The sequence below is a fragment of the Oncorhynchus mykiss genome, chromosome 5 (genome assembly GCF_057628025.1).
Source record: "Oncorhynchus mykiss isolate SJ-2025 chromosome 5, ASM5762802v1, whole genome shotgun sequence".
Taxonomy (NCBI): domain Eukaryota; kingdom Metazoa; phylum Chordata; class Actinopteri; order Salmoniformes; family Salmonidae; genus Oncorhynchus; species Oncorhynchus mykiss.
Window position 1 is genome coordinate 96,582,105 of NC_143026.1, and position 15,783 is coordinate 96,597,887.

At 44.2% G+C, this 15,783-nt stretch overlaps 1 protein-coding gene across 1 annotated transcript in view; it reads left to right on the forward strand.

Moving 5' to 3' along the window:
- LOC110523058 (gamma-aminobutyric acid receptor subunit gamma-3) overlaps positions 1-15,783 on the forward strand; it is a 130,157-nt gene that overhangs the window by 72,522 nt on the left and 41,852 nt on the right. The window contains exon 2 of the mRNA XM_090236717.1: positions 1,326-1,546. Coding sequence (XP_090092843.1) covers positions 1,326-1,546 — 221 coding nt within the window. The remainder of the gene's footprint in view (positions 1-1,325; positions 1,547-15,783) is intronic.

The following is a 15,783-nucleotide window of genomic DNA, read 5'->3' on the forward strand; positions in this document are numbered from 1 at the left end:
GAAATCACTGTAACTCTTCTATTCTGAAAAAGTGTGTTTTACTTTTCAGGTAATCTCTGATCACGCTTCATTATGCTGTGTTCCCCTGTTAACGCTGCCTCAGGCTGTCCTCAGTGTCTTACTGTTAGACTGACCAAAGGAGGTCCTGGCAGTCAGAAGGTTTACGGAGGTTTTTAGGAGGTCCTGGCAGTCAGTAGAATATTTCAGGAGGTTTTTAGGAGGTCCTGGCAGTCAGTAGAAGGTTTTCATTATTTTCTATGAGATCCACTCCCCAGCCAGCCTCCTTCTCCCCTCCCCTCCCCAGTCAGCCTCCTTCTCCCCTCCCCTCCCCAGTCAGCCTCCTTCTCCCCTCCCCTCCCTAGTCAGCCTCCTTCTCCCCTCCCTTCCCCAGTCAGCCTCCTTCTCCCTTCCCCTTCCCAGTCAGCCTCCTTCTACCCTCCCTTCCCCAGTCAGCCTCCTTCTCCCCTCCCCTCCCCAGTCAGCCTCCTTCTCCCCTCCCTTCCCTAGTCAGCCTCCTTCTCCCCTCCCCTCCCCAGTCAGCCTCCTTCTACCCTCCCTTCCCCAGTCAGCCTCCTTCTCCCCTCCCTTCCCCAGTCAGCCTCCTTGTACCCTCCCCTTCCCAGCCAGCCTCCTTCTCCCCTCCCCTCCCCAGTCAGCCTCCTTCTCCCCTCCCCTCCCCAGCCAGCCTCCTTCTCCCCTCCCCTCCCTAGTCAGCCTCCTTCTCCCCTCCCTTCCCTAGTCAGCCTCCTTCTACCCTCCCCTTCCCAGCCAGCCTCCTTCTCCCCTTCCCTCCCCAGCCAGCCTCCTTCTCCCCTCCCTTCCCCAGTCAGCCTCCTTCTCCCCTCCCCTCCCCAGTCAGCCTCCTTCTCCCCTCCCTTCCCTAGTCAGCCTCCTTCTCCCCTCCCATCCCCAGCCAGCCTCCTTCTCCCCTTCCCTCCCCAGCCAGCCTCCTTCTCCCCTCCCCTCCCTAGTCAGCCTCCTTCTACCCTAATTTAATAAAGTAATGTAAAAGCCAAGACAGAAGAGAAACTTTGTCTTCTAGAACTCTTCATATCTGCTGTGTTCTTTTCCAGCGTGCTAGACAGGAAATCAATATACATGCCCATAGGTGAAGCTGTTCCCTTTGATAAACTCCTCTGTCTTGTTGAGCTTGCTGGGTTTCTTTTTATTCTCATAAGGATGTATGATATCATAGACATCATATCTAAACTCTGGTTTGGCGTTCATATCTGATCTGATATATGTATTATCATAGACATCATATCTAAACTCTACTAAACGTTCATATCTGATCTGATTATTTCCTTTGTTTGTTTTTGTTTCAGGAATACCAGATCGACATCATCTTTGCCCAGACGTGGACAGACAGCAGGTTGAGCTACAACAGCACCATGAATATCCTGACCCTGAACAGCAACATGGTGGGACTCATCTGGCTCCCCGACACCATCTTCAGGAACTCCAAGAACGCTGACTCCCATTGGATTACAACACCCAATCAGCTGCTCAGGATATGGAACGACGGAAAGATACTCTACACGCTAAGGTTAACAAAAGATAAAACATTTGGTTTTGTTTGTTTGTTTGCTTGTTGTTGGATTTTTGCCACATTTGCATATTGTTTTGGTGTTTGAAATGTGGCGAGTCTGCTGTGGTTTTCATGAAGAGTCTCAGAGTAGGAGTGCTGATCTAGGATAAGGGCGCCACTCTTATTCAGTATGTGGTTAAAAGGCGTAAACATTGATGATCTCTGATCTCTGGTCTGCTTTGATAAGGTCAGAAAATAAATATCAGTTACTGGCTCGCTCCAACTTACTTTTAACGGTTCCTAAAATCATAACAGATCTTTTAGTTACTCAGCTCCGCGGTCTTGGAATTCTCTCCAGACCAACAGGAAACTCCAGGATCTGGTTTCCTTGGATGGGTTTAAAGGTTTGGTTGACTCACATGTTACAGAGGAATGTGATTGTCATTAGGACTTGATGTGGTTGTACATATTAGCTACACTATCTAGTTACTTCCCTCTGTTTACTGGTCTGATAGCGTAGTCAATATCTAGGTACCTCTCCTACCTTACTGGCCTGATAGTGTAGTCAATATCTAGTTACCTCTCTCTGTTTACTGGCCTGATAGTGTAGTCAATATCTAGTTAACTCCTCCTGTTTACTGGCCTGATAGTGTAGTCAATATCTAGTTACCTCTACTACCTTACTGGCCTGATAGTGTAGTCAATATCTAGTTACCTCTACTACCTTACTGGCCTGATAGTGTAGTCAATATCTAGGTACCTCTCCTATCTTACTGGTCTGATAGTGTAGTCAATATCTAGTTACCTCCCCCTGTTTACTGGCCTGATAGTGTAGTCCATATCTAGTTACCTCTACTACCTTACTGGCCTGATAGTGTAGTCAATATCTAGGTACCTCTCCTATCTTACTGGTCTGATAGTGTAGTCAATATCTAGTTACCTCTCTCTGTTTACTGGCCTGATAGTGTAGTCAATATCTAGCTACCTCTCTCTGTTTACTGGCCTGATAGTGTAGTCAATATCTAGTTACCTCCCTCTCCTTACTGGCCTGATAGTGTAGTCAATATCTAGCTACCTCTCTCCCATACTGGCCTGATATTGACTACACTATCGAGCTACTTCCCTCTCCTTACTGTGGAAAGCCGGAGCGAAGGATTTACTAATGAAATATTATTATTATAATACTGGGCCCTGTGAAGTTGTGTTGCCACGTAGCAGCTCAAAGCCTCCCCATTGAGCAGTGTAGACTACCACGGTGACGTCCAGATGATTAATATCAATACTACAAGTTGTTTCTCCTGTAGGCTGCTAGCTATCGCATTCAATATTATAATTAATAATATAATAATAATAATTGATAGCCTACAGCTGCGCAGTGGGAAGCAACTCACATCGGCAAAGCACAAAGGTCTCATCAGGATGACTGACTGAACTAGCTAGCTGGGAAGGTCTCGTCAGGATGACTGACTAAACTAGCTAGCTGGGAAGGTCTCATCAGGATGACTGACTGAACTAGCTAGCTGGGAAGGTCTCATCAGGATGACTGACTGAACTAGCTAGCTGGGAAGGTCTCATCAGGATGACTGACTGAACTAGCTAGGAAGGTCTCATCAGGATGACTGACTGAACTAGCTAGCTAGGGAGGTCTCATCAGGATGACTGACTGAACTAGCTAGCTGGGAAGGTCTCATCAGGATGACTGACTGAACTAGCTAGCTGGGAAGGTCTCATCAGGACGACTGACTGAACTAGCTAGCTGGGAAGGTCTCATTAGGATGACTGACTGAACTAGCTAACTGGGAAGGTCTCATTAGGATGACTGACTGAACTAGCTAGCTGGGAAGGTCTCATTAGGATGACTGACTGAACTAGCTAGCTGGGAAGGTCTCATTAGGATGACTGACTGAACTAGCTAGCTGGGAAGGTCTCATCAGGACGACTGACTGAACCCAATCCATTCCTCTCCACATTCTACCCTCAGTTGCGTGACATACATCATAAATTTGGGCACCAGGCATGTCTGTATAGCCCATATAGGTCCCTCTCATTACAAATAACACATTTTCCTGAAGGACCCATAATGGCCGCCATGATGGATTTTCCTCCATTTCGAATTGTGTTAAAAACACTTAAAACACTACTCCTCTGGCAGCAAATTACCGATCTGCACGAAACTTGATATCTTTGGACAAAGTTCTCCCAACACAACATTTTCCAGACTAATACCTAAAACAACATGGACCAATAAGCCTTCTAGTGTGCGTGGTCTGGCACATCAATTAATATAAATTAGTCACGGATATTCGCGTTGTAACAAAACGCTCAAGACTCAACATATGCAAGCACATACACATTGACAGTGGCGCTATAATAGGCTCATGTTTATACCTTTATTGAGAGTGATGGAAATGAGTCTAACCTGTTAAGTATGGTTCAGTTTGGCTGTATGGTGGTGCTGCTGGACAGTACAAAAAAAAACTATGCAAGCTCATTGGCCCAAAATGTTTCATCTAGAGTCTCGGTTCTGGAAAAGAAGTCCACATCATAAAAAAAGGGTCCAAAATACATCAAAAGCATATTATGTTGCATGATCCGTTTGATTTCGAGGTCTGATATTTGGTAAGCATGGTAAACAGTACAGAAATAATTTGTCCTAGGGCAATGTGTCCAATTTATCCTGATTGTGGCACAGTGGGCCGACAGCTGAACTTGTAGCTGCTGAGCTTGCAGCTATACTTGTCTGACTTTATTTTTCCATTTGAGTGTTTGTTTAGGTGTCGATATTTGTCGAGTTGGTTGTGTGGTTATGAACACTATGCCTGCGTGCCAATTGGCAGCCTACTCCTTATATAGAGCGCTACTGCCATTTGGGAAGCATCCTAGCAAGTGAAATGCCACAGCTGTCACATCATTAACCAGAAGCCAGTGTCCCACAGGGAAGTACCAAGGGGCCTTAGTAAACCCCAACCACTGGAACGAATGGAAGGTTCTAGAAGGTCTGGCTTCCACAACGTTTGACGGATTTCTCTGTTCTCTGGCTTTGGTAAAAGCCATTACTGAATATGAACAACTTAAACATCATGTTTTTTCTAGTACCATCAGATACCTGTATTCACCATCCCTCGGGCAGGGTTAGAAAAGCCTACCCATGGCCCTGTCTGAACCAACCAGCTGTGAATTTAAGGCTGGGCATGAGTTCCAAATGGAACTCCTATTACCTAGTTCACTATCGGCTCTGGTCAACAGTAGTGCAAGGGGACAGGGTGCCATTTGGAACGTAGACTTGGTGCCACTCTGTTTCCCAGTCTGGTTTGTGCTCAGTCTCAGTGACAGACCCATTAAAGAGCAATATAGCACAATCCCAACAGGCCAGGTCAGGTAGCCTCAGTGCATTATGGCTTTAAACAAACAGATTACTACATAGCACAGTCAGAGACCCTTTAGGGAACCTATTCTCAACTGGTTCTCGAGGACAGAAAATTACTCAATCAACTTAAAAGGTAGATTTAGCAATTCACAAAGTAAACAGCAGGATCAGTCCGACTTCCACAGATACACATCATCTTGACCGGGGCTCATCCATTATCTCACGCCAGAGAGCGTCACTCCTCTGCGAATAGCAAGTTTTCCGCTTATAATGTTACTAGTCTACTTAGTAGCCAGAGCAATGCTGCCAGCGAGTGGTCATGAACGTATCGTCAGGGCAGATACTGAACTTATCGTCAGGGCAGATATTCTTGAAAAAAAGTGACATTTGAAAGTAGAGCTGCAGCTCTTGAATTTTGAGAGTTATTTGACTAAATGTTTTACCTGCATGTGACTGAAGGAGGATTTGATCAATTGAGACTCCTTTCCCTGCACCTGTCAATACCGAGCTGCGCTCATCTCTTCATGTATAATTTGACAAGTGACAATACTCATCATCAGATTATTTGTCAATTTAATCTTGTCTATAGGCTAACTTTTATTACATGTGAAATTAGTTTCGGTATTGTTTTTGATGTAGTTTCGATGGGCAGGCTTGACTGGCATCGTTGGTTTCCCCTTGCTCATCAATAACATGTTTTGCATTATTCTAAAGGCCTGTTGCAACACATAGCATGTTTTTGTTTCCCTTTAAAATAAATGTGAGTAGTACTCGTGTTATAGTAAATAAAACAGTCCCGTAACAGCTTATTTTTTCAAAATTAAAACAGAAAAGAAAATGATACATTATCAACCCGCAAGGCGTGTGGTCAAATGATTATATAAACAGCCCCAAAGCCGATAAATACGCATAACACAAACATCACTATATCACTATTACACTATTGTCTTAAAAAAAAAAAATTAAATCAACCTCTTGTCGTGGAAATTTCCTCTATTTACCAAATCATGAGAGCAAACCACACACAAGTCAGAGTTAGTTATCAAAGTCCATCTTTAATTATATGAGCTCTATCACAACCCTGTGACTCTCAGATCAATTCAGTGTCTATCAATGAATTCTCTGAGAGTCCCTTACACATTGCAACTGAGATCCTTTATAGCAAAGACACACACATAGCCAGACAGTATAGGCATAATTTATCGTTCAGCTTTGTCTCCTAAATTATGTTATTTTCTCAAACTCAGAACCATAAACAAATCCTCCATATCAACAGCCATATATCAAATCCATCCTATCTTGACAAGATCACAGAGACACACTGACTGGCACACAGACATTGTGGAGCCAAGACCTCTCCCCTCTCTCCGGCCCAAACAATTTAGTCTTGACATAGAACAGATACTGCAACCCCGCCACAGTATTATACAAAAATAACATTCTGATGAGAAGTAACTTACAAACATATGATGAATATAAAACACTAATTCTGATTATTCCCCAACAAGTACCCAGTGGGTTCTGGGTAGTCTTTAGTCCCCAACACTCTTCACCCTCCTTATCATTCAGTTAGGCCTCATTTATATTCAGTTGTGAAGGTGCACAAATATCGCCCATTCATCCATTCGTCATTCCTTCATTGAGGAGATAGAGACGCATTAGCGCCTGGCTAATTGTCTTGGTTAAATTGAGAATAAAAATTGTAAAACGTCTCTAAGTACCTTTCTGTGTTTTTTTTTATCTGACAAATGAGCATTTCGGAAAAGTCAGGGAAGGAGCAGGACATTGCTTTTTTTTTTGTGGACAATTTTTTTTACATTTCCAAAATGGAAACGTTGGCAGTTCTAGTGTTAACTAGTTGTAGACATGCAGACCCACAATTAAGAGGAAATGACTTGTCACGAATCAGTCCATTGAATAAACATGTTCCTCCTGAGCACAGCAGCTGACTCAGGAGGCTACTGAAATAACTTGTAGCAGAGCAACAGCTGCTTCATGAAAACTCATAACATAAGCACTACAATCTACAGTAACTTGCTAGCTAGTTTTTGTTGGAAGAGTTAACATTGTGTACAGTAGTGAGTAGGTAGCTTGTTAGTAAGCTTGAAAATAAAAGAGAGCCGCACACTCTAGGAGCTCAGATGCAAACATTTAATTACCAACGTTTCGACAGCCAAGCTGTCTTCATTATACCCTGATGAAGACAGCTTGGCTGTCGAAACGTTGGTAATTAAATGTTTGCATCTGAGCTCCTAGAGTGTGCGGCTCTCTTTTATTTTCAAGTTGTGTACTCCGCTAGCCAGCACCTCGCCTAAATAGGTGTGCGTTTCTTTTTCTTCTAGCTTGTTAGTAAGCAGCATCTTTTCAGTCAAATATGATTTCAGTGACTGGCTCAGCGTTGGACAAAATGTATGTTAGCTTTCGCGCCCATAGTCAAACTTCAGAAATAATGCTCATTGAAGCACTTAGCTAGACGTAAAATGGGGTGTCTAAGACTTCCTCACCAAAAAAGACTTATGTATTGTTTTATCTTAGATTAATTCAGGTAGTTCTGAGGCAGAAATAGGGTTCAGCAGACCATGTCCCCTAGGTAATATTTTCTAATGTCACGGCAGCCCATTGTAATCAGTCTACTTTTGATCAATCCCATTACCCTTTGCAAGATACGAGACGGATGAACATGCTATCTGATGTAAAACAAATGGGGCTCATCTGCAATATCTACGGTTAATTTAATCCTGCTGCCCATGGCAACATCATATTGCCGAGACTCTGTTTAATTAAACTCTTAGGCTGCTTTTACACAGGCAGACCAATTGTGACCGACCATCTCAAAATGGTCTCATGGTGCAACATTTAAAATGTTTTTTTTTTACATTGAATAAAGGTAGAGACTCAGAGCTTGAAATTTGTATATCATACACTACAGTTGAGGAACAATGGGAAAGTAATTCTGCTTTGAAAGTTGATAAACTTGTAACCACACTTTTGAGAAAATGGCCCTTGAATGTTTTGGAACCTACTGGAGAGCTCATCTTTGTCTACACCTATTCAGCATCGTTCACACCCTCTTAAGCCTTAGCCTCACCCATCTCTTTTAAGGATTCACATGTGATGCCATGGACTAAAACAACCAACGATTTGAAGACTAAATGCTGGTTTATACTACAGGTGTATTCGTAAATGCCATCTGGAGTGCCAGAGTGCACGCTGGGTGTTCGTAAACTCAGAGCGTTGTCAGATTGTCCATTCGTAAATTCAGAACGTTGAGAGCGCACATTGGATGCTACGGCCGAGGAGTAGTGTTTATCAGAGCTTTCTGACCTAACAACAGCAGTCAAGCTCCTAAACTAACTGGCTACCGTTGGCTAGCTTGCTAGCTAATTCCAGACACATGAGAGAACTGCCCACTCTGGCCATTTTACTGGCCCTAGCAGAACTGGTTAAGCTGTTGTCATGTTATCCAGAGTGTTGGTGACTAACTGTGCTGCTAGCTAATTCCAGACACATGAGAGAACAGCCCACTCTGAAACACAACTGAAAATGATTGAGAATTCTTTTTTTTTTTTACATTTCATTATAAATTGGTAATCTCAATATCCTTTTGACATTGTAAAGAACATGTGAAAACCTGAAATCATATTTCAATTTTATTTCATTTTATATATTGTTTTACTTTTTTAAAGAATAGTTCAGAATTAACAAGTTCAAATAAGCCAAGCACTTTATATGTTTTAAGCACAAGTCCCTCTGGCAATATTCATCTACGTAGGATTTCCTCATTGACAATATTCATCTACATAGGATTTCCTCATTGACACAGCAGCATACTGTACGCTACTATCGGATCAGACTTGTCCAATTACCTTAGAGGTGGTGTGTGAAGTTTCTGCCCCATTCTTATACTTTACAGTAGGGATCATCAACTAGATTCAGCCGCGGTCCGATTTTGTGGAGTGGATGGTCAGGGGGACAGATCATAATTACAAATCATTAGTAGATTGCAAATTTACCGCAAGAATCCCAAACATATATAATATTTGACTAAAACATCATCATTTCATAATTTTAAATTTTTGTTTATTTTTATATGTTGTACAAACACATACACTTATCGGACAGTTTATTAGGTACACCACCATGTTCCCAAAATGGTTCCCTCCTACAGACAGTGAGTCACGTGCCTTGCTATATAAAGCAGGCAGACAGGCATCAAGACAATCAGTTACTGCTCTATTGAATGTTAGAATGGACAAAACCAGTGACCTAAGAGACTTTGGGCTTGGGTTGATCGTCGGTGCCAGGCGTGCCAGTTCCAGTATCTCAGAAACGGCCTCCTGGGCTGTTCACACACAACAGTGTCTAGGGTTTACTGAGGAATGGTGAGACAAACAAAATCCCTCCAGTCAGCGGCAGTCCTGTGGGTGAAAACAGCTCGTTGATGAGAGAGGTCAAAGGCAAATGACCACATCTTACCTGGTGTCAACGCTGGTGGCGGTAATGTACCGCCGTTCAATCTGCAGCGAGATGCCATCTCGTCAGAATGGACCAACGTCCCTGTGGAACGTTTCCGAATTGTAGAATCCACGCCCCGAAGAATTCAGGTTGTTCTGTAGGCAAAGCGGGGTCTGACCTGGTACTAGATGTGTGTACCTAATAAACTGGCCAGTGAGTGTCTATATTATGCTTGTTAATACTTTGGAACAGATTTCTAAACGTAAAATATTTTTTATTGTGAAAAAAAAAAGAAAACTTGAGCGTGCATAACTATTCACTCCCCCAAACTCAATACTTTGTAGAGCCAGCTTTTGCCGCAATAATAGCTGCAAATCTCTTGGGGTATGTCTCTTGAAGCTTGGGAGATCTAGCCACTGGGATTTTTTCCCATTCTTCAAGGCAAAACTGCCCCAGCTCCTTCAAGTTGGATGGGTTCCACTGGTGTACAGCACTCTTTAAGTCATACCACAGATTCTCAATTGGATTGAGGTCTGGGCTTTGACTAGGCCATTCCAAGACATTTAAATGTTTCCCATTAAACCACTCGAGTGTTGCTTTAGCAGTATGCTTAGGGTCATGGTCCTGCTGGAAGGTGAACATCTGTCCCAGTCTCAAATCTCTGGAAGACTGTTTAGGTTTCCTGTTTAGGTTTCCCTCAAGAATTTCCCTGTATTTAGCGCCATCAATTCTGACCAGTTTCCCAGTCCATGCCAATGAAAAACATTCCCACAGCATGATGCTGCCACCATCATGCTTCACTGTGGGGATGTTGTTCTCAGGGTGATGAGAGGTGTTGGGTTTGCGCCAGACATAACGCTTTCCTTGATGGCCAAAAAACTACATTTTAGTCTCATCTGACCAGAGTACCTTCTTCCATATGTTTTGGGAGTCTCCCACATGTCTTTTGGCGAACATCAAACGTGTTTGCTTATTTTTTTCTTTGAGCAATGGCTTTTTTCTAGCCAGCTCTGTGGAGTGTACAGCTTAAAGTGGTCCTATGGACAGCAACTCCAATCTCCACTGTGGAGCTTTACAGCTCCTTCAGGGTTATCTCTTTGTTTCCTCTCTGATTAATGCCCTCCTTGCCTGGTCTGTGAGTTTTGGTGGGAGGCCCTCTCTTGGCAGGTTTTTTTTGGTGCCATATTCTTTCCATTTTTTATAATGGATTTAATGGTGCTCCGTGGGATGTTCAAAGTTTCTGATATTTTCTTATAACTCAACCCTGATCTGTACTTCTCCACAACTGTCACGCCCTGACCTAGGTTATCTTTTGTTTTCTTTATTATTTTGGTTAGGTCAGGGTGTGACGATGGTATGTGTGTTCTTTTGGTTCCCAATCAGAGACAGCTGCTTATCGTTGTCTCTGATTGGGGATCCTATTTAGGTTACCATTTCCATTTTTGTTTTGTGGGTTATTGTCTATGTGTAGTTGCATGTCAGCACTCGTGTTTATAGCTTCATGTTCGTTTTGTTATTTTGTTTAGTGTTCTTCAATTAAATAAAGAAGAATATTCATCTCACGCTGAGCCTTGGTCTCCTCGTTATGACGAATGTGACAGAATAACCCACCAAACAAGGACCAAACAGTGTGAAAAGAAGGAACAGCGCTTAATGGGGAAATGTACCTGGGAGGAGATATTAGATGGAGCAGGACCCTGGACACAGCCGGGGGAGTATCGGCATCCTAAGGAGGAGTTAGAGGCAGCGAAAGCGGAACGGCGATACTACGAGGAGAAATACAGGAGAGGAACAGCGACGATATGAAGGTACACGGAAGCCCGAGAGGCAGCCCCAATAATTGTTTTTTGGGGGGGGGGCACACGAGGAGATTGCATGAGTGAGGTAGGAGACCTGAGCCAACTACTAGTGCTTGCCGTGGGGAGCGTGTAACTGGTCATGCACCGTGTTATGCCGGAGGCGGAGATGTGCACGGTGTCTCCAGTGCGCTATTCTAGCCCAGTGCGCTCTATTCCAGCTCCTCGCATTTGCCGGGCTAGAATGAGCATCCAGCCAGGACTTATCGAGCCAGCTCTATGTTCTGGATCTCCAATGCGTCTCCACGGCCCAGTGTATCCTGTGCCTCCTCCCCGCACTCGCCCTGAGGATCGTGTCCCCAGCCCGGTACCACCAGTGCCGGGCACCACGCACCAGGCCTACTGTGTACCTTGGCAGTCCAGAGTGTCCGGCGACAGTACCCAGTCCAGAGCGTCTTGCGACAGTACCCAGTCCAGAGCGTCCGGCGACAGTATCCAGTCCAGAGCGTCCGGCGACAGTATCCAGTCCAGATCGTCCAGCTACATTTCACAGTCCAGAGCGTCCGGCGACAGTACCCAGTCCAGAGCGTCCGGCGACAGTACCCAGTCCAGAGCGTCCGGAGATAGTACCCAGTCCAGAGCGTCCGGCGACAGTATCCAGTCCAGAGCGTCCGGCGACAGTATCCAGTCCAGAGCGTCCGGCGACAGTATCCAGTCCAGAGCGTCCAGCTACATTTCACAGTCCAGAGCGTCCGACGACGTTCCCCAGTCCGGGGTCTCCAGCGACAGTCCCCAGTCCAGAACATCCGCCGATGATCCACGCAGCGAGGGTCCCCAGCCCGGGGCCTACAGCGAGGATCCGCAGTCCAGAGCCTCCGACGATGATCCACGGGTCTGTGCTACAAGAGCGGACTCAGTGTAAAGAAGGGGGGCGGCGTCCAGAACCAGAGCCGCCACCGAGGTTAGATGCCCACCCAGACCCGTCCATATAGGTTTAGGTTTGCGGCCGGGAGTCCGCACCTTTGGGGGGGGGGGGGTACTGTCACTTCCTACCTTAGTTACAGTGCCTTGTGAAAGTATTCGGCCCCCTTGAACTTTGCGACCTTTTGCCACATTTCAGGCTTCAAACATAAAGATATAAAACTGTATTTTTTTGTGAAGAATCAACAACAAGTGGGACACAATCATGAAGTGGAACGACATTTATTGGATATTTCTAACTTTTTTAACAAATCAAAAACTGATAAATTGGGCGTGCAAAATTAGGAAAAACACCAAGGCGGATGAATACTTTTGCAAGCCACTCTAGTGCACTATATACACTCTTAGAAAAAAAGGTGCTAATATGGGTCCATCGGCTGTCTCCATAGGAGAACCATTTGAAGAAACCTTTTTGGTTCCAGGTAGAACCCTTTTTGGTTGGTGTTAACCTGAAACCAAAAAGGGTGTAGGGTGCCATTTGGGATGCATTCATGCTCTACTGTAACAAACTAGGTGCTCTACCGTAACAAGCTAAGTGCTCTATTGTAACAAGCTGGGTGCTCTACCGTAACAAAATGAGTGCTCTACCGTAACAAGCTGGGTGCTCTACAGTAACAAGCTAGGTGCTCTACCGTAACAAGCTAGGCGCTCTACCGTAAGAAAATGAGTGCTCTACAGTAACAAGCTAGGTGCTCTACCGTAACAAGCTGGGTGCTCTACCGTAACAAGCTAGGTGCTCTACAGTAACAAGCTAGGTGCTCTACAGTAACAAGCTAGGTGCTCTATAGTAACAAGCTGGGTGCTCTACCGTAACAAGCTAGGTGCTCTACAGTAACAAGCTAGGTGCTCTACAGTAACAAGCTAGGTGCTCTATAGTAACAAGCTGGGTGCTCTACCGTAACAAGCTAGGTGCTCTACAGTAACAAGCTAGGTGCTCTACAGTAACAAGCTAGGTGCTCTACAGTAACAAGCTAGGTGCTCTACAGTAACAAGCTAGGTGCTCTACTCATAGCCATGTGTTGGGGACAATAAAAGGCCACTAAAAATTTTTTTCACGAAAATAATGCCACAGACGTCTCAAGTTTTGAAGGAACTTGTAATTGGCATGCTGAATGCAGGAATGTCCACCATAGCTGTTGCCAGTTAATTTTATGTTTCTCAACCATAAGAAGTTTTAGAGAATTTGGTAGTACATCCAACCGGCCTCAGAACCGCAGACCACGTGTAACCACGCCAACCCAGGACCTCCACATCCGGCTTCTTCACCTGCGGGATCGTCTGAGACCAGCCACCGGGACAACTGATGAAACTGTGGGTTTGCGTCCCCGTCGACCTCACCAGGGTCTTGACCTGACTGCAGTTTGGCATCATAACCGATTTCAGTGGGCAAATGTTTACCTTCATCAGTGAAATGTGCTCTTCACTGATGAATCCCCATTTCAACTGTACCGTGCAGATGGCAGACTGAGTGTATGGTGTCGTGTGGGCGAGCGGTTTGCTGATGTCAACATTGTGAACAGAGTGCCCGATGGTGGCTGGCTGGTGGGGTTATGTTATGGGCAGGCATAAGCTATAAACAATAAATACAATTACATTTTATCAATGGCATTTTGAATGATGACGGAAATCCATGAGGCCCATTGTCGTGCCATAAATCATGTTTCAGCATGATAATGCACTGCCCCATGTCGCAAGGATCTGTATACAGTTCCTGGAAGCTGAAAATGTCCCAGTTCTTCCATGGCGCGCATACTCACCAGACATGCCATCCATTGAGCATGTTTGGGATGCTCTGTATCGATGTGTATGATAGCATGTTCCAGTTCCTGCTAATATCCAGTACTTTGCACAGCCATTGAAGAGGAGTGGGACAACATTCCACAGACCATAATCAACAGCCTGATTAACTCTACGTGAAGGAGATGTGTTACGCTGCATTATGCAAATGGTGGTCACACCAGATACTGACTGGTTTTCTGATCCACGCCCCTACCTTTTTTTTAAGTACCTGTGACCAACAGATGCCGATTAGGTCCTAATGAATGTATTTAAATGTACTAATTTCCTTATATGAACTGTGACTCAGTGAAGTCTTTGAAATTGTTGCATTGATATTTTTGTTCAGTGTATATACTCAGTGGTATTCATGAGTCACAGAGACAGTGTAGTCTTTGACCTGATGAATCAACTATTAATAGTGTAAATACATCATAATCCAATTACTCACCTTTAGTATGTCAGTCCTCACTATAAAGTTGCCCCGAGCTTAACATGTGACATCAGTAAGGGATCATAGTTTTCACCTGCATTTACCTGGTCAGTCTATGTCATGGAAAACAGCTGGCGTTCTTTAATATTTTGTACACTCAGCGTAGATGATCAATATGACTCCATGAGAGAGAATCACATGAATATAATGATCAATATGACTCCTTTGTTCATGATTTGACTCACCCACAGATCTGCCTCATTGCAACGCCATTATTCCCCGCTGTTCCAGGGAAACGCTTCATAGAGTGACTGAGACAGACAGCGTGGTAGACTTTCTGACTGCATCCATATACCTGCACTACCGATGAGGCTTACGGATAATATGGTGCCACACAGACCATGTCAAGCTGTTACATATCCCCTTGTCCAATGAGCTGCTTCCCTCCTTCCCTACTCTGACTCCCCTCGCTAAATAGGCCACTGCAGAATGCCTTGGAATCACCTTGCTCAAGGGCAGAACTTAAAAGGGTAAATCTACAATAGTGGCGGTAGTGACTGCTGTGCGGGCTGTAAAAACAAATGAAAGATTGTAGCTGTATCATAACTACATTCATCCCAAAATACCAGCAGAAAGAGCTCTGTTTTTATTATCAGGTTATTTCCTTTTTTGGGGAGAGATCTATTCAACTGTCAAGTCGGAGGGATTTCAACAAAGACGTATTTGTCAAGCATTTCATCTAATCTTGCTTGGAGACATGTCTGTCTGAGACGTGCCTGTCTGAATTTATATTTGATATGTGAATGTAATGGACATATGCTGGATGATTTGTTGCAGTGTTTATGCTTAGGGATGATTTGATGCAGTGTTTAGGTTTAGGGATGATTTGTTGCAGTGTTTAGAATTAGGGATGATTTGTTGCAGTGTTTGGAATTAGGGATAATTTGTTGCAGTGTTTGGCCTTGGAGATAATTTATTGCAGTGTTTAGAATTAGGGATGATTTGTTGCAGTGTTTGGAATTAGGGATTATTTGTTGCTATGTTTGGGCTTGGGGATGATTTGTGGCAGTGTTTGGGCTTGGGGATGATTTGTTGCAGAGTTTCGGCTAGGGGATGATTTGTTGCAGTGTTTGGCCTTGGAGATGATTTGTTGCAGTGTTTGGAATTAGGGATGATTTGTTGCTATGTTTGGGCTTGGGGATGATTTGTTGCAGTGTTTGGAATTAGGGATGATTTGTTGCAGTGTTTGGACTTGGGGACATTTATGGCAGTGTTTAGGTATGGGGATGATTTGTTGCGGTGTTTAAGTTTAGGGATGATTTGTTGCAGTGTTTAGGCTTGGGGAGGATTTGTTGCAGTGTTTAAGTTTAGGGATGATTTGTTGCAGTGTCTAGGCTTAGGGATGATTTGTTGCGGTGTTTACACTTGGCAGAGGTTTTAGCAGGGT